Below are 16266 nucleotides of genomic sequence, written 5' to 3'. Positions count from 1 at the left end.
TGATGTCAGCGCGGCCGCCCCGCCCGCCGCCGCCGCCACCGCAGTGACAGCTCCGCCCGGGCCCAGTCGGGCCCAGCCCAGCCGAGCCGCGCAGCCGGAGCGGGAGCGGGGCGGGCGGGCCGGCCATGGCCGACGACTTCGGCTTCTTTTCCTCGTCCGAGGGGGCCGGCGCCGAGGAGGACCCGGCCGCCGCCTTCCTGGCCCAGCAGGAGAGCGAGATCGCGGGCATCGAGAACGACGAGGGCTTCGGGCCGACCGACGGCGAATCGGCCGCCGCCCCGGCCGGGCAGGCGGCCCCGCCGGAACCGGGTGAGCGCCGCGCTGCGCCGGGCGGGCACGGCCGGGGGCCCGCCTGGCTGCGCGCCCGGTGGGCGCGGAGGAGGCTGCCACCCCCGTGGGCGTAAAGAAGGACTGTGCCCCCTCTTGCCCCGAGGGCGAGGAGGGGTTCCCTCCGGGCTGCACCCCCCGTGGGACTGGGGTTCCCCGTGGGATGCACAGCATCCCCAGGGGGTGGTGGGATCCATGCTGCACCCCCAATGGGCAGGCGACGGGGCTCCCCAGTGGACCAGGCCTGCGTCCCAGCAAGAACTATCTGGGGCCTGTGCTTGGTCCCAGAGGGCTCGATGCTGGGGTTCCCTCTCAAACCTCAGGATGTGGGGTGAATCCTGAGCTGGGACTTGCCAGCTGTGGGGCAATTTCTGCCCTGTGTGCTCAGGCTGTGTTCCCTGGGTTGGATGGATCCGCACGTCCATGTCTCAGTGCCCCCAGCTAGGGCAATGTGAGAGGCATCCCAGTGGAGCTGAGGAGCAATGACAGCCCTGTCACTGTCCCCACAGACAGGAAAGCCTTTTAGGGTGCAAAATGGAAGGCATTTCCATTGGGAACATTGTGGTCCCAGGCCCTGCAGGTAGAAGGTGCTAATCCTGATCTCTTGCCTCCAGTGTGCAGGGGCAGGGGCTCAGGGGTCTGCTCTTTGTGTGGACCTAGGGACGCTGCTGCCACGGTACTCTGGCTCCTTCCCCTCACCCAGGCTCACAGGGCTTCCTTGTGCTGGCTGTGGAGCAGTGGTTTGACCTCTCCCCACACAGGGCCATGGAGGCAGACCTGGGCCCAGAGAGGTGTTTACAGCCACGGTGATAAATGCAGTCAGACAGGCTGGAGCTGGGTGTAGTCGGAGCTGCACCGTGGGGGCGAGCACTGTGGGGACGGCGCTTGCCTGAGCTGCGCTGCAGCTGTGCGGCTGCCTGTGCCTGTGGCTAGCTGGCTGGTGGAAGCCCTGTGGTCGTCACTGGGGAGAGCTCAGGGCCTGGAGCGTGCCTCCTTCAAAGCCTCTTCTCTTCCGACAGCAGAGACGCCTGCATGGGGCTGGCCTTGTGACCCCAGTGTGCAGCTCTTGGTGTTCTTTGGGGCTGGGGGGCAGATGGGGCTGTACCCCAGCTGTGGGTGTCAGTGGTGCCTCATTCCCGGCCCTAACCTTGCAGCTCGTCCCAGGAGCATCCCCCCAGGTGGGCTCTCGAGGACCTCTGCGTGCATGCCTGCCCTCCTCTCCTGGTGGAGCACACTGCAGTGTTTCTGTGGGCTCTGTCCCTGGCAGGGTTGCCTTCCCTTCGCAGCCCTGCACTGCTGGGCACTCGGCCGACAGCTTCTGAGTCAGCTGTCTGTGTCCATGGGCAGCCTCTGCCTGGCCGCTTGCAGGTTGGGGTTGGTCAGGTTGTCTTTCTACAGTCAGACCACCTGCCTGTGTCCAGCCTCGTGCCTGGAACCGTTTCCCTAATCTTCAGATAAGATAAAACACCAGTGAAAACACCGTAAAGACATAAATGCCTGGAGGGGCTTATCTGGGAGAGAGAGAGGTGCTGGCTGAATCCCACCAAGGACAAGAGCCCATGGGGCTTTGCCCACATACGTGGGGCTGTTGTGGATGGATGTGCTGGGATGGAAATGGCACAGACAAACTCCCAGGAACTAATTTGCTTCAGTTTCGTGAACACCAGCCCCTCTGGGATCACCTGCAGCTGCCATAGTTGTGTTTCTCTTTCTCTCTTCCTTTTTCTCTAGCTGGTTTCCAGAATGGAGGAGCCACTGTCAATGGAGATGTCTTTCAGGTGAGAGCTCAGCCCCTTGCCCCGGCCCAGTGGTGCTAAGGGGGATTGGGTGGGTATGGGTCCAGCACTCCCCAGGATTAACTGGAGTTTGCTGTCCAGCTGCAGAACAGCTGTGGTGCTCCTGGAAAGGTCTGGGTCTCATGGGGGAGTCCTGGCTGCTCCATTCTCACCCCTCTTTGAAGAAAAGATTGGTCCCACCTGCCATGACCTGCCCCAAATCTGTTTGCAGGTGGCCTGTGCCCCGAAGGAGTGCCTGGGCCCTAAGAGCAGATGACAAATCCTCTGTTCCCCACAGAAGCCCCCTCGCTCCAGCCTGGGTAGCTCCTGGAGGCCTCCGGAGCAGTCAGGAGCATCTCTTGGCAGAGGCCAGAGCCAGGACAGCGCTGCCATGGGACACTTGCTTTGCTGACTCAGCAGCATCTCCCGTTAAACCCACTTGCCCCATGGCCAAGGGTGTTTCTTGGGGGCCACCCACCTGGGTCTCAGCTCCCTCTTGGAGCCCGAAGCCCAGCTCTGCTGGCTACAGGAGAAGCTGTGCCAGCATCTGACAAGCCCTTCACCCCACTTGGTGCCCAGCAGTGTGGCATGTGCATTGCTTGTGCCTAGTTTATGGGATGATAATCACATCAGAAACGGGACAGACTTAATTAGATTGGGGATCTTGAAGGGAAGCCGTAATCCCATTGCTGAGCTCGGTGTTGGGCTGGGTATCCCGGCCAGTGGAAGGTGTTAGGAGAGATGCTGAGCCAGCGTGGTGCTGGCCTTGGTGGGAGCCGTACAGGCAGCTCGGCTTGGAGGAGCGAGGGAGGCTCTTGCCTGTGGGCTGGTGTCCAGGCAGAGAGCGGTACCTCCCTTGGGCCCTGCCTCTCGCCTGGCCTCTCCCCATCTGTTGCGGCCAAGCCTGTAATGACACTCAGTCCTGGGGCTGCCTCGGCCCGAGTCAGGGCCAGGGAAGCCCGGTGCTCGTGGGGAGCATGTCACAAAGCCAGTGGCTGTCCTCTGCTGTGGGGCTGCCCCAAGGATGTGAGAGCTGCGTTGGCAGCAAGCAGCAAGTCAAGGAGGGGAACGCTGGGAAGCCTTTCTGGGTGACAGGGCCTGGGGCTGGGAGCTGGGACAGCTGCTTGAGCAGCTTTGGGGACACTGTCCCAGATGTCCCAGGCTGTCACCGTCCCTACCTCCTATCTTGGCTTGTCTGAGTGCTGGGAGTGTGGAGTCCTGCCCTGCTGCCAGCCCTTCGAAGTGGCTGGGCTGTGGGAAGAGCCGGTGCTGATGGTGAGGTGCCCATGTCCCGCAGGAGTCCAACGGCCCCACGGATGCCTACGCAGCCATAGCCAAGGCTGACCGGCTGACCCAGGAACCTGAGAGCATCCGCAAGTGGAGGGAGGAGCAGAAGAAGCGCCTGGAGGAGCTGGGTGAGACCCAAGGCTGTGTGTGGCCACGGCTGTGGCACCTTGTGACGTGGCAGTTGGGGCCCTTGGGGTCCCTCACCTGGCGGTGACCCTGCTGCATCCCAGAGAGGTGTCTCATGCCCCACGCCGTGTGGGTGCCCCTGCCAAAGATCTGCTGTCCTTGGGGCAGTGATGCCTTTCAGACAGTACTAGTGGGGACTGGGGACAGGCCTGGGGGGCTGCAGCTGTTCTGCCTGCCCAGGGGCTGCCCAGCAGATCCAGGGGGTGCCAGTCTGGCTGATGGGGTCTGTCTCGCTCTGGCCTTAGATGCGGCATCAAAGGTGACTGAGCAAGAATGGCGTGAGAAGGCCAAGAAGGACCTGGAGGAGTGGAACCTGCGTCAGAATGAGCAGATGGAGAAGAACCGGGCAAACAACAGGTATGTTGGGATTAGCGTGGCCATGAGGGCTGTGATGGGAGCTGCTGTGCAGCCAGATCTGCCTTCCTGGGATGTCTGGGGGCCTCCTTCCCCATGGTGGGGCCCAGCCCTGCAGGGATGGAGCTTTGCCAGGCAAGGGGAGAGGCCCCAGGGCTTCGAGCGGCTCCGGTGGCTGTGCAGAGCCGCCCTGGCTGGGACCACCCTGGGATCTCAGTGCCTCCTGCCCCCTGCGCGTGGGCCTCGCATCGGGGCAGGGTTGGGGCACTGTCTGTGCAGCCCTGCCATCACCGGCAGGTTTTCCTGGTGCTGTGTGTGCTGTGATGAGTGGGTCACACTCTGTGGGAGGACGCTAACCCCCTCTCTGTTTCTCTCTTTCTAACCCTCTGCCTGCCTGTCCGCTCTGCGCTCTCTCTCTGTCTGTGCCTCGGGGGCTAGGATCGCTGACAAAGCCTTTTACCAGCAGCCGGACGCCGATGTGATTGGCTATGTGTATGTGCCTCTTACAGACCGTATCCTGCCCCACAGGGTCTGGGGGGTCCTGGCCCCAGCACTGGCTGCCCAGCCAAGGGAAGGGGGGATGCTGGGAGGTACTGGGCCCTAAGTGAGGTCCTGGAGGGAAGACGACGCAGCTGAGCGTCTCCAAATGGTGGAGTCTTAGGAGGCAAGTGGAGCTCCTGGAAATGCCTCTGTGGGGGCTGGTTGAAGAGGCAAAGCCATGGGGTCTTGTGCCTTTTGGGGGGCAGCTCTGGGCGTGGAGAAGCCTTGGGAGCAGGCAGACACTCCAGTGCCCCTGGATGAATGATGTCTTGGGTGAGTGCAGCCAACAGCAGCCTTGAGCAGCGTGTGCCTCTGGATCCCGGAGGATGCTGAGCTCATCGGCTCATCGGGCAGGAAGCAGGGACACGAGGGGTTCCCAGACAGTGGTGGGGGGGGGGGTCTCCTTGGAAAGGGTTCTGCCAGTGACAACCCTCATCATCTCCGCAGGGCCTCGGAGGAAGCATTCCTGAAGGAGTCCAAGGAGGAAACCCCGGGCTCCGAGTGGGAGAAGGTGGCCCAGCTCTGTGATTTCAACCCCAAGAGCAGCAAGCAGAGCAAGGATGTCTCGCGGATGCGCTCGGTGCTCATCTCCCTCAAACAGACGCCCCTGTCCCGCTAGCTGCCGCCCGGCACAGCCGGGAGCGCAGCAGAGCAAGGCCAGGCTCACCGAGCCCGGCGGCTTCGTGGGGCCAGCCCAGGAGGAGCCTCACCCTGCCTGCCCCCTGCTCCCTGGTGTGCACCTCGGCTGTGCTCGAGTCGCTGGTTGTAACTCTCCCCATGGTTTTCCTTTGCTTAAAAGGTGCATCGGTCTCTTTTTACACTTATTTATTACTGTGGCATTTCCCCGGGAAGCGACACTGGGTGGCAGAGCTGAGTTAGTGGCAGAGCCCCCCGCCTGGGCTCTTCGGGAGGTTGTGCCCAGGGCCCTGGCTGAGTCGGGGGGGGAACACCCCACCCCGTGTTCCCCACCTCACCCCTATGCTGGGAATAAACCTGCCTGCGGCTGTCCTGGTGCTGGGCGGCTGCAGACATGGCAGCCCCGTGTCTGGGCCTGCATCCTAGCCCTGAGGCAGTGATCTTAGTGGGACCCTGGGCTGCCGTCTGCCTTTCCTACGGGGTTTAGAGCAGAGCTGGCTGCGGGGCTGGGAGCGTGGAGGAACAGCCCTGACTCAGCTCCGCACTGCTACGTCCTGCGGGGAGCACAGCTGCAGCGTGATGCTGCCAGGCTAGCGGGGACTGAGGAATGTGCGTGCAAGCACCCAGGCTGGGCCGGGACTGCCAGCAGTTGCCCCAAGCCCAGCAGAACTCTCCCCAGCCTGGCTGTGCACCCCAAAAAGCTGGGGGGGCTCCGAGCGGCAGTTGCAGTGTCTCTGTCCCATCCATCCTGCGGGGCTGCTGGTGCCAGGCAGCACAGTGGTGCAGGGCACTGGGAAGGGGGCATGGGGTGAGGGTGCAGGATGTTTTCTGTCCCTCCCCCAAGGCTACCAGCAGTTGCGAATGTGGGGTGCCAGGCTTCGGGGGCCCTTCGCTCTGCTCTGCTCCTTCCCCTGCTACTAGGATGGGAGACGGAGGCTGTGCGGTTACAGGGAAGCAGGCAGGAAGGTCCAGCTGCTGTGGGGCAGGTCGAGCCCCCAGCTCCCTTACCCAGGGGCCCAGAGCAGGACTGGGCAGTTCTGGTGCTGGGGCTTGTGCTGCCCCTGGAGAAACACCCACACACCTGTCTGCAGCTGCTCTGTGGCTTCCCTCTGGCCCCCGCTGGATTTGCACACCTAAGGCAGCGTGGTGAGATGCCTCAGTCCCGCTCCCCACCCCACAAGGCACACGCTTTCCAGCCCGAACACCGGCTTTCTCTCCTCTGCTTGGCAGGGCTGGCACCAGCCCCTCCAGCTCGGAAGCCCAGGCCTGGAAACCCGAAAAACTCCCGGCTAGCAGGAGAGGGGCAGGCCTGTGCGCAGCCTGCTGCGGGGCAGCCTTGAGCTTGTGCTCTGGGACTGCCCCACTGGGGGCTTGGGAAGGGCTCGCAGCAGTGGGCTGGGGGGACGTGGAGCAGAGCCCACGAATTTGCTTGAGCCTCACTGCAGAGCCCTGCTCAGCTGAAAAGCAAGTATGCAGAACTCTCCTGCCCTGCAGCTATGGCTCCACGAGTCAGGAAGGTCACCTGCCCTGCTCCTGCAGCCCTCGTGGGGTGACCGGGCACCCCTGGCTCTGGGGCACGGGCTCAGCAGCGGGCTGGGAAGGGAAATGGGTGCGTAGGGAGTCACTCGGTGTTGTGTGCTGGGATTGTGCCCCCTTGTCCATAGAGCTGATTGCTCCTACTCTGTCCCCCTGCGCTCCAGCACGCGTAGGCAGCTCTGCTGTAGTGCGGGTTGGACACCGATGCAGGATACCTCGGGACTCGGCTGCCTGCCTCCGCCTTTCACTGCGGAGCAGCGGGAAGGGCCTCTGGCTGCTTCCCAGGGGCAGGGAGCCCCCCTGCGCTCTGTCCCTCCAGCCCCCGCAGGCAGGCGGGCCCCTGTGTCCCCAGCTGCCATGCACCCCGTGTCAGGCAGGGGCAGCCAGCTCCCGGGGAGCCGTGCCCACAGCTGTTCTACATCCCCTCGGCTTTGGTATCTGTGACTGTTCAAATTACCTGTTACAATAAACTGACATCTCCAATCCTACAGGGCACTGTCGTCCTTCTGCTTCAGCAACGCACACGTGTGTGTTTAGGAGAACCCACAGCCACAAAGCCTCCTGCGGAAAGGACGGCGCTGGAGGAGAACCACATTCTACAGGAAAAAATAGGAGCGAGGGAAAGGGCCAGAGGGTTTGCGCCAGGCCGGGGCAGAAGCAGCGGCTGCAGGACCGGGGGGCTCTGCTCTCCCTCCACAGAGCTGCGAGCTGTTGCTTGTCCAGACGGGCTGAGCTGCTCCCCAGCCCGCTGTGCCCGTCCCCAGGCTGCCAGGGCTGCCAAGGGATTGTGCTCGCAGACCTGCCCACCGTCTGCCTCTCACACCCCTGCCCCAAGCTGGCTGGGCTGGAAGCGCCAGCGAGGCAGCCAAAAGCGGCTGCTTCTGGGAAAGGCGTGCTGAGCAGGCAGCCAGCCAGGGAAGGCAGGCAGCGCCACGGCCCCGCAGCAGGCAGAGCCTCGGGCTCCCCGGTGCCGAGGTGGAGCTCACCCTGCTCAGCGCTGGTGATGGCTTGTCCCCAACCCTTGCATCTCAGAAGTCGGCTCTGGTGGGCAAGAGGAGCCTTCCCTCTCTCCTTGCCGAGGCCCACCAGCACAATTCCCTGGACAGGACAAACCAAGCGCTCGTTTGTGGGAGGAAGTGGGTTTACCCCTCACCCTGTCCTCCAGAGGAGCTTGTAAGGGCAAAGCAGGCTCAGCAAGCTGCAAAGCCAGCACAGGCCAGGGAGGGCCGGGGCGCAGGCACCAACATGCAGACACCCAGAGAGCAACGCCTGGAAACACCCCAGGCAGCTCAACGTGAGGAGGCACTGCAGCACGGTTAGTGGTGTCTGTGCCCCTTTTCCCTGCAGAGATACGCTCTGCCTACAGGCAGGTACAAGCTGCCACAGCCACACAGTGAGCAGAGCCTACGGCCCCATGTCCTCCCGGCTCCGTGGCTCTGACACGGGAGAGCACAGCCTCGTTGCTCACCGAACACCCCCGGTGTGATCCAAACGATCCAACACCAATGGCAGGACCCGGAGCCGCCTGTGCCGATGTTTGTCACGACACAGGCAGTGCAGCTCCCTCTGGGAAGAGGGCACTTGCTCAGCAGCCAGTTCCAGCTCGTGCGAAGCAGTGAGCTGCGCAGGAACCGACTTCCCAGCAAAAGCAGCCGAAGAAGCAGCGCGTCCCAGAGAACACGGCCAAGGCCCCGTTTTGGAAATGCGAATTCCCAACTTGTTTTCACAGGGAGTTACATCTCTTGTGTCCTGTTTGCATCACCACAGCTTCAAGGCAGCCGTGCCTGCTCCCTTTCCTTCCTGCACTGTTTACTTTTCTGGCTTCTCAGTGCTCTGCAATCCAGTATCAGTCAGAATCTCACTGCAATTCACTTTATTACTCACCGGTTGCAACTGAACATATTACATATTCTCCCCAAACAACTCACCCACTGCTTATGAACTCTGTCCTGCCAGGATGAAACCATAAACAGAGCTGCTCCTTCCTACCCAAGCAGCTCATTTCTCAAATGTTGGTGCACCGCCTGACTTAAGCCACACCTCAGTGCAGACCACAACCCACAGGACACAATTTTAACAGGCTGTGACAGCACTAAGCAGGGACAAGAGGTCTGACGGGGGTGGAGAGCCTTAGCGAGACGCAGCCTCCAGCATTGCAGGAGAATAAGCTCTCAGGGAATCAAAAAAATGCCACGGCCCAAATTTCAGGTTAATCACAGAGGTGTATTAGCCGCGTTTCCAGTGCTCCGGAACACAGAGCCTCTCTGACACTGGCTCCACCAAGACATCACAACTGTCTCTCAGAAAACTCCATCTGCAGCCAGAATCCACCCTGCCAGCTGGGGCACGGGCCGGTGGGCGCATGCCCGCAGCTTCTCTCTTGCCTGATTTCACTTTCTAGATTTCACGGCTGTGACCACCATGCCTCCCAGGAGGGCCGCGAAGGTGAAGCCCTGGGCCAGGATACGTGCCCGCATCATCAGCTGAGACCGACGGGTGTTGCCTCTCTTGAAGCTGATCAGTCCGTAGGTCAGGACGCCGACAGTGCAGAGGCAGCCTGCGGAGAAGGGCGGAGGGACGGCTCAGCGGAGCGGGGCCGGGGCAGCCGGGGCCGGGGCAGCCGGGGCCGGGGCCGCCGGGGCCGGGGCCGCCGGGGCCGGGGCCGCGAGGACCCGCTCACGCCTCCTTCCCGCCTCCCCGCACCTGAGCGTTGCTGGCTTGTTAGACAACACCCTCGAACAAGAGACATGCCTCCCCGCAGGGCAGCCCCTTGGGTCCGGGCTCAAGAGGGGCCGACCCCCTGCTCACGGCCCTCCCCCGCCAGCAGCCTCCATCGCCCCGACCCTTCCCCCTGGCTCAGCCCCCGCACCGTCACCCCCCGCCCTCTCCCCTCACCGAGGGGCACCAGGGGGTTCTCGCGGGTCTTGCGCAGGAACTTGTCCCCGAAGCCCTCCTCGCTGAACACCGGCAGCGGGCTGGGCTCCAGCGGCGGGGGAGGCCCGGCCGCCATGGCTGCGGCCCACAGGGAAGGTGACCACTCGCGACCCTCCCCGGCTGCCGTAGCCAGGAAGCGGCGCGCGCTCCCGGCGGTCAATGGCGGGGGGAAGCCGCTCCCAGCAGGCCGCGCGCCCCGCCCCCCGCCGCGGGGCATGCCGGGGATTGTAGTCCACGGCGGGCACAACCAGCAGGCGGCGCTGCAGGCGCGGGACTACACTTCCCGTGGTGCCCCGCGGCGCGGCCTGGCCCGGCGCTCGGCGGCGGCGGCGGCGGCGGCAGCGTGGGTCCGCCATGCCGAAGGCGAAAGGGAAGAGCCGGCGGCAGAAGTACTCGTACAACCTCAACCGCAAGCGGCTCTACCGCAGCGCCCGCCGCCGCGCCGCCCCGCGCATCGCCTGGTGAGGGCCGCGGGGGTGGGCACACGCGGGGCGCGGGCCCGTGCGTGGGCTGTGGGCAGGGCGGCCGTGAGCCCGCCGCCGTGTGGGAGCGGGTGCCCCGGGGGGACCTGCTGCACGTCTCGGTGGGCGCTTGGGGGACGCTTGTCTGTGGGGAGGGGGACACGCACCCACGCGGGGAGCGTGAGCGCAGCCCGTGATGCCGGTGCCTGTCTCCACGCAGCTCGCATATCCGCCATGCCTGGGACCCGACCAAGTCGGTGGCGCAGAACCTGGCCGAGATGGGCCTGGCCGAGGATCCCAACAAGGCTGTCCCCATCCCCAAAAAGAAGCTGCTGGTAAGTGTGGCCGTGCACCGCCGGGGAAGGGCAGGGGGGCTCGGCTGGGGCTGCTCCTTTGTGGGGGGTTGGAAGGTCAGGCCTCCCCCAGGACACGCAGCTGGGCTGGGGAAAAGCAGCGTGGAGAGCAGCCTGCCTTGGAGCGCGGGTCAGGTGGCTCTGGATCAGTCTCTGTAAGTGGATGGGTTTCTTATCTTTATTAACATGCTTTTCTTGCCAAGATCCTGGCGTGGGAACGAGCTACGGTGTCACAGGGAAATAATGGGCTTTGGAACAAGTATAAATAACATCAGTCAATCCCCTGGGACTTGCCAGAGAGAGGTGGGGTTGGGAACGCTGCAGCCGAGTTGCTCCTGATAAGAAAGAAAGCCTCTTTGTGTACAGCAGCGCCAGCCCGGCCTGCCTGCATCAGTGGGCAATGCTTCCAGGCGAAACGTGGCCCCACAAAATGTCACACTCATGAAAAAAAACAGGAGTGACCTTGTTTGCCACTTGCCTCCGTTCACACAGTATTGCTCGGGCAACAGGCTTGCCCACGAGCTAACTTAATGGTGCAAATAAGGCTCTGCTTAAGCCAGCTGAGATTTCCTGGTCCTTGCAGCCATTGTATAAGCAGTTTGGAGTTTTGGGAGCAACGTATGGGGACACAACTCTCTTCCAAATGGGCTTTTCTTGAGTTGCCTTCTCTCTCATTTAACACAGGGGATGGAAGTGGAAAGCGATGGACAGGAGCAAGGAAAGAAAATAGTGCGGAAGCCCTACGTGGTGAACGGTCAGTGCTGCTTCTGTCCTCCCCAGGGAGCGCTTCACCACCTCCAGCCTTGGCGGGTTTCCTGCTGAACTGCACCGCTGCCATTGCATTTGGGGTTCTCCCAAGGCGCTGTGGGTTATGTTGTCTCTCATCTCTGTGCCGTGCCAGGGGCAGGGAAGGGTGTTACTTCTTGTCCAGGCTTGTGGGCTTGTAGAGGAGTGCCCCCCTGGCAGCAGTCAGCTGGGGGTTCCCAGCCAGGCCGGAGCTGAGCCGGGAGCCAGGACAGCGGCGCTGCTGTTCCCGTGTGTCCTCTGTCTCATGAATTTCCTTTTCCCTCCTGTGCCACCTTTTTCGCAGTATTTCTGCCTGCAGCCCCAAGAGGGCTCTTGTGACTCTGAAATGTGCTGGTGTGTGGCACCAGGGTGACAAGAAACTGTGGCTGCAGTACCCTGCGTGTTTTAGTGGTGGGCTGGGCAACTCTGAACAGTCACGCTCTGCAGCCTGGGCAGAAGGGCTCTACTCCTCGTGGTGTGAGCTGGAGAGGAGCTGCAGCACAGGCCTGGATGCCTGCAGCCTGTGCAGAGGGCTGTTGTCTTGTTTGTTTTCCTGCACGATCATGCTGGGAAGCAGCCCTGTGTGTGCGAGCAGTGGAGCTGTATTGCAGGAGCCACCTCCTTTCTGCAGTACTGGCAGGGCTCAATCTTGGGAAGAGGCTGGGGACCTCTGAGGTGCTGCTTGCTTCCCTCCCCTGCTTCATGGTGTCTCTGTCCTCTGCCTAGAGATGGAATACGAGGCCAGTCTCCCTGAGAAGAAGTCAAACACGCTCTCACGAGACCTCATTGACTACGTGCGGTACATGATACAGAACCACGGGGAGAACTATAAGGTAAGTACTGGCTGTCCCAGAGCGAGGAGCACCCGGAGCAATTCACTCCTGGATCTTCTGCAGGATGGGAATCGCCAATCCTCTCTGTCTTGTATCCTGTTTTGCAGTCAGCTGACTGTTAAGGGGAAGCAGCGCTTTGAACCTTGGCAAGATCCCCGTCTGAGTCAGGCAGTGGTCACAGCTGGCCTGGGTGGGCCTTTGGAGCGTGGCTGGGCTGGTTTGGTGTTTGCTGTTGGGGCCACTCCTCTGACTTACCCTCTGCTTTGTCACAGGAAATGGCTCGAGATGAGAAGAACTACTACCAGGATACTCCCAAGCAGATTAAGAGAAAGATCAACGTGTACAAGAATTTCTATCCTGAGGAGTACAAGGATTTCATTGCATCACTCAAGCAGGAAAAGATGGACGTGCAGTGACTGCCCTTTTTTTCTCAGGTTTGCCTGCAAGTGTAGGCTTGATGTGACCATTTTCTGAACTGAGCGGGGACTGACAGACAGGTGACAGTCACTCACGGGCTCAGTGCCTGCAAGCTGAGCTACGCAAAGCCTCTGGCAATGGAGGAAGGACCTTCATTAGACAGAGAGAGTTATAACCAGGCATGAAAGACTCTTGGCTGCGGCTCGTGGCATTGGGACTGAGTGTGCTGTGCTGCTTCCTTTCTGTGTGGCAGCCAGCACTTCTTTTGCCTTCTTAAAATAAATTACTCTTTCAAGCTGGTGTGAATGTCTTGCTCATGGGCTCTCGCTTGGCGCAGTCCCGCTTCAGAGAGCTCCCGGTGCCGACCCGCGGGACATGGGCATTGAGCGCGTCCCCTCTGCAGCAACGGGGCTGGGGGCCCGCGGGGTGTGGGCAGCACTTGGGCCTTTGCTGATTTCCCTGTAGGCAGTAGAGGTTGGAGCGGGGCCACGTGCTGCTTCCTTCCCCTGCAAGCGACCTTCCTGCCGGCAGCTTGGGAGACCGGGCTGGGGGTCCCTTCCCTGCCAAGGAGCTGGAGGGCAGCGCAGAGTGATCAGCCTCTTTTATTGACAAAAGGAAGGAGCGACTGTACAAAAGGTTTCGTAGCAGAGACCGGCCGGCGCGTACTCCCTTTCCCCTGTGTGCTCCCCGGCTTCCACAATTGGTTTTCCAGGACCCAGCGCCCCGTGGCCGGACCCAGCAGCCTCCCGCCTGCAGGCAGGGCTTCCTGCGGTGCCTGAGCCTGGCTCCTTCCCCTTCTCCCTGGGGCAGCTGAGAAGGAGGGAGACCAGGCAGGGGGGCAAATGCCTGCTGAGCGCAGCTCCTACCAAAGAGCCCATCTGTACCCCTGTTCAGGGTGAAGGGGCAGTGCAGGGCTGCCCGATACTTGCCTTCATCTCTCCTAAACAGGGCTTTAAATACAGAGTTGGGGGAATCGAGAGCTGTGCTCAGCCCCAGTAAGGGACAGCCTGAGCTGGTTATTCCCACTGGTGTGCACTGTACTGGCAGGGTTGCAGTGCAGGGCTGTGCCTGCAGTAACTCCTCATGTTTTTCAGGAAGGAGAGCCCACCTCCTGGCATGACCTGTCCGTGCCGGTGGGCGAGGGCTACCTTGCTTGTTTAGCCCCATTCATTTAATATCCTGCAGGGCTGCTGTGAAGGTGTGGGACCCTGCCCCGTGCTGCACGTTCCTGCTCACCAGGAGGGAAGAGCTGTGCTTGTGCCTCCATCCCAAGGGAGATTTCGTCCCTGAACTGAGGGAGGCGGCTTCCCTCTCCCCACAGCAGAGAGCAGAGCCTGCTGCTTGTGTTCCCCGAGGGCAGCCGTGCCGCAGCTCAACCCCAAACCTCATGGGGTGCAGCAAACACCCCAGGACCGGCAGCCTGCTACCAGCGAGTCTGAGCTCCAGCAGCACCCGCCCAGCCCCCTCCATCTTCGCACCACAGACCTCAAAGAGGAACTGTGCTGGGGGTGGGAGCCTGTCCACCCCCAGCTCAGGGCTGGGAGAGCAGGGTGACCAGCAGGCTCTTCACGTGGAGGACACTGGTGGCGGTGCTCAGGCTGGCCCAGGTCGCGCTGGTGGGCAGGAGGAAGAGCTCCCGCTGCCCGCTGAGCGTGTGCAGGGCCAGCTCCTCCCGCAGCTCTGCCGCGCTCAGGGCATCGCTCTTGTCCTGCGAGGGAGAGAGGCGGCCGCTCAGGAGGGGACCAGCGCCGGGAGCCACGCTGCCAGCTGGCAGGAGCTCCGTCCTGCCTGTGTGGTCCTGGCAGGGATCGTGCGCGGTCAGGGCTGCCTCGCTCTTGCATTGGAGTTGTTTTGGCGCAAGCTAACGGGAAGCAGCACCAGGCATGCGCTTGGTCACCTGCCTGAAGAATGTATTTCCCCTTGGGGATTTTGCAGGCTGCTGCCTGGGTGCTCTCCTGAAACTCGTTAGCCGGGGCGCTGGTAACAGCAGCTGTGCCTCCTGATGAAGACTGGAGGAGGCAGGCCCCGAGAAATCAGATTTTGCAAGAGCTGGTAGATTTTGGGTATCAGGATTTCCCCTCAGGGCCCTGGGGAGGGACAGTTTCGCTGGAAGCAGCCCCGATGGCAGCTGTGGGGACAGATGGACGGACAGACAGACACCCACCTGCTTGTTGGCCAACACGACCAGGGGCAGCCGGGGCTCCGCAGCCAGCAGCGCGTGCAGCTCCTGGCGTGCCGTCAGCAGGCGCGACCTGTCCACTGAGTCCACCACAAACACCAGCACGTGGGCCTGGCTCAGGTAGTGGGGCCAGTACGCTCGCAGGTTCTGGCTGCCCCCCACTGCGGGAGATGGCCAGGATCAGGCACCGGGACGGGGGCGAGCGGGGCTGCCGCCTCCCCGTAGCACCCCGGGGAACCAGACCTCCCGTCACCAGGGATGCTCTGCACCCGCAGCCCAGTGCTGGCAGGCGGGGGGACCCTCCGGGCCGTGCAGGCTCAGCCCTAGGGGACACGCTGGGGCCAGGCCAGCCTTACCCTCCAGCAGGTCCATCTCCAGCCCCTCGACATAGAGCTGGGCAGAGTTGAAGCCGTGGGTGGGTGCGATGCGCTCCCTGGCCGTCTGGCTGCAGATGTAGTGCAGGACGCTGCTCTTCCCTGCCCCGTCCAGCCCCAGCACCAGCACCTGCCGCCAGTCCAGCTGCGGGGGCACAGGAAGGTGTGGGGTGGGTGGGGGCCGATCCCGGGACCCGCAGCCCCGTGCTCAGGCAGCTGGTTGAGGGACCAGCCCGGAGCAAGGGGTCTTGCCAGCCCCCCCAGCCCCTGCGCCCCCATCTCCAGCCCGGTGGGCTCGAGGGGTGGTTCAGACTGGGGACCCCTTCCGCAGCAGGGTGGGCTGCAGGAGGGTCCCCAAGGGTCATCATCCTGTAGAATATCCTGGGGAATCCAGTCTGACCTGGTCCGGGGGATCCTGGTGCGAGAGCCCAGGGGGATCCTGACCCTGTGCCCCCTTCCCCAGCCCCACGTGCTCAGAGGGATCCCACCGGTGATCCAGAGCCTTCCCCAGCCTGGTGATCACAGGGCGATCCCGACCCCCTGCCCTTTCCCCAGCTTGACGGTCTCGAGGGTGTGAGGAACCCGGAGGGATCCCGACCCCGTGCCCTATCCCCGCCCCGCTGGGCTCGGGGAGATCCCGGTAAGAGGCTCCCGGTATAGGGGATCCTGGTACAGCGGATCCCGGGGAGATCCCGGCCCTGTGCCCTTCCCGCCCCGCGACGGGCCGGGGATCCGGCGAGTGTGTGTGTCCCCCTTACCGCGTCGCCGGGGGGGGCTCGGTCCCGCAGCTCCCGCAGCTCCCGCTCCCACCAGCCGCTCCAGTCGGTGCCGGTGCCGGTGCCGCGGAAGTAGATCTTCCAGGCGATGAAGAGGAGGGAGCCGAGGGCGGCCACGGCGGCCCCCAGGGCCAGCGTCAGGTCCCGGAGGGCGCCAGGCGGAGCCATGCGGCACCGGCACCGGCAGCGCGCGGCCGCGGCGCAGCTGTGCCCCAACCCCCGCCAGCTGTGCCCGCGGGCGGCGCGCCAGCACCAGCTGTGCCCGCCCCTGACGTCACCGCCGCGCTTAAAGGGGCCGCTCCGACCGCGGGGGCGAGAGATGATGGATGGGCGGATGGACGATGGGTGGAGGGATGGTGGGGAGAGGGAGAAATGGCGGGAGAAGAAGGGACGATGGGGAGAGGGAGGGAGGGAGGGAGGGAGGCAGCAAGGCGTCCCTAGCCAGTGCGCTGACACGTGAGCCGCCCCCAGACCCCACACCCGCCTGGCAGCCTGGCACCCAGCACAGCAGG

The 16266-nt window shown here is 63.2% G+C and overlaps 4 protein-coding genes across 14 annotated transcripts; 2 read left to right on the top strand and 2 right to left on the bottom strand.

The window, feature by feature from the left end:
• The first annotated feature begins 89 nt into the window (after positions 1-89).
• On the top strand, positions 90-5287 carry CLTB (clathrin light chain B). 10 transcript variants are annotated; one of them, XM_050905403.1, is made up of 6 exons: positions 90-309; positions 2059-2105; positions 3400-3517; positions 3821-3932; positions 4368-4421; positions 4917-5287. In XM_050905403.1, exons 1-6 carry the CDS (start codon positions 126-128, stop codon positions 5086-5088), a joined length of 687 nt encoding a protein of 228 aa, XP_050761360.1. In that variant the 5' UTR covers positions 90-125; the 3' UTR covers positions 5089-5287. The 10 variants fall into 10 exon arrangements, with proteins under 10 accessions (XP_050761360.1, XP_050761362.1, XP_050761359.1 ...); XM_050905405.1 differs by having other exon boundaries at positions 90-330; positions 2080-2105; XM_050905402.1 differs by having other exon boundaries at positions 90-330; positions 2080-2105; positions 4893-5287.
• A 3217-nt stretch (positions 5288-8504) lies between these two features.
• Positions 8505-9651, bottom strand: HIGD2A (HIG1 hypoxia inducible domain family member 2A). The gene is made up of 2 exons (XM_050905442.1): positions 9537-9651; positions 8505-9198 (listed from the first exon to the last, which is right to left on the bottom strand). Exons 1-2 carry the CDS (start codon positions 9649-9651, stop codon positions 9032-9034), a joined length of 282 nt encoding a protein of 93 aa, XP_050761399.1. The 3' UTR covers positions 8505-9031.
• Positions 9652-9929: 278 nt separating this feature from the next.
• NOP16 (NOP16 nucleolar protein) lies at positions 9930-12725 on the top strand. 2 transcript variants are annotated; one of them, XM_050905289.1, is made up of 5 exons: positions 9930-10036; positions 10257-10371; positions 11074-11143; positions 11902-12008; positions 12281-12725. In XM_050905289.1, the coding sequence occupies exons 1-5, from the start codon at positions 9930-9932 to the stop codon at positions 12422-12424; spliced, it is 543 nt and encodes a 180-aa protein (XP_050761246.1). In that variant the 3' UTR covers positions 12425-12725. The 2 variants fall into 2 exon arrangements, with proteins under 2 accessions (XP_050761246.1, XP_050761247.1); XM_050905290.1 differs by having other exon boundaries at positions 10257-10375; positions 11084-11143.
• A 1231-nt stretch (positions 12726-13956) lies between these two features.
• Positions 13957-15922, bottom strand: ARL10 (ADP ribosylation factor like GTPase 10). Its single transcript, XM_050905464.1, has 4 exons — positions 15737-15922; positions 14961-15123; positions 14590-14765; positions 13957-14133 (listed from the first exon to the last, which is right to left on the bottom strand). The coding sequence occupies exons 1-4, from the start codon at positions 15920-15922 to the stop codon at positions 13957-13959; spliced, it is 702 nt and encodes a 233-aa protein (XP_050761421.1).
• Between the last annotated feature and the right edge of the window lie 344 nt (positions 15923-16266).

This window comes from Gymnogyps californianus, chromosome 14 (genome assembly GCF_018139145.2).
Source record: "Gymnogyps californianus isolate 813 chromosome 14, ASM1813914v2, whole genome shotgun sequence".
Lineage (NCBI taxonomy): Eukaryota > Metazoa > Chordata > Aves > Accipitriformes > Cathartidae > Gymnogyps > Gymnogyps californianus.
The sequence above is the reverse complement of the archived record's forward strand: the minus strand, read 5'-3'. Positions and strand labels throughout refer to the sequence as shown.

Coding starts and splice junctions, on each gene's coding strand:
- CLTB (XM_050905402.1), top strand. CDS start 126: ATGGCCGACGACTTCGGCTTCTTTTCCTCGTCCGAGGGGGCCGGCGCC. Junction 331..2,079: donor TGAGCGCCGCGCTGCGCCGG/GCGGGCACGGCC, acceptor AGAATGGAGGAG/CCACTGTCAATGGAGATGTC. Junction 4,422..4,892: donor GCCGATGTGATTGGCTATGT/GTATGTGCCTCT, acceptor GGGTTCTGCCAG/TGACAACCCTCATCATCTCC.
- HIGD2A (XM_050905442.1), bottom strand. CDS start 9,651: ATGGCGGCCGGGCCTCCCCCGCCGCTGGAGCCCAGCCCGCTGCCGGTG. Junction 9,199..9,536: donor GAACCCCCTGGTGCCCCTCG/GTGAGGGGAGAG, acceptor CCTTCTCCGCAG/GCTGCCTCTGCACTGTCGGC.
- NOP16 (XM_050905289.1), top strand. CDS start 9,930: ATGCCGAAGGCGAAAGGGAAGAGCCGGCGGCAGAAGTACTCGTACAAC. Junction 11,144..11,901: donor GAAGCCCTACGTGGTGAACG/GTCAGTGCTGCT, acceptor TCCTCTGCCTAG/AGATGGAATACGAGGCCAGT. Junction 12,009..12,280: donor ACCACGGGGAGAACTATAAG/GTAAGTACTGGC, acceptor GCTTTGTCACAG/GAAATGGCTCGAGATGAGAA.
- ARL10 (XM_050905464.1), bottom strand. CDS start 15,922: ATGGCTCCGCCTGGCGCCCTCCGGGACCTGACGCTGGCCCTGGGGGCC. Junction 15,124..15,736: donor GAGCCCCCCCCGGCGACGCG/GTAAGGGGGACA, acceptor GTGCCCCCGCAG/CTGGACTGGCGGCAGGTGCT. Junction 14,766..14,960: donor GGAGATGGACCTGCTGGAGG/GTAAGGCTGGCC, acceptor CATCTCCCGCAG/TGGGGGGCAGCCAGAACCTG.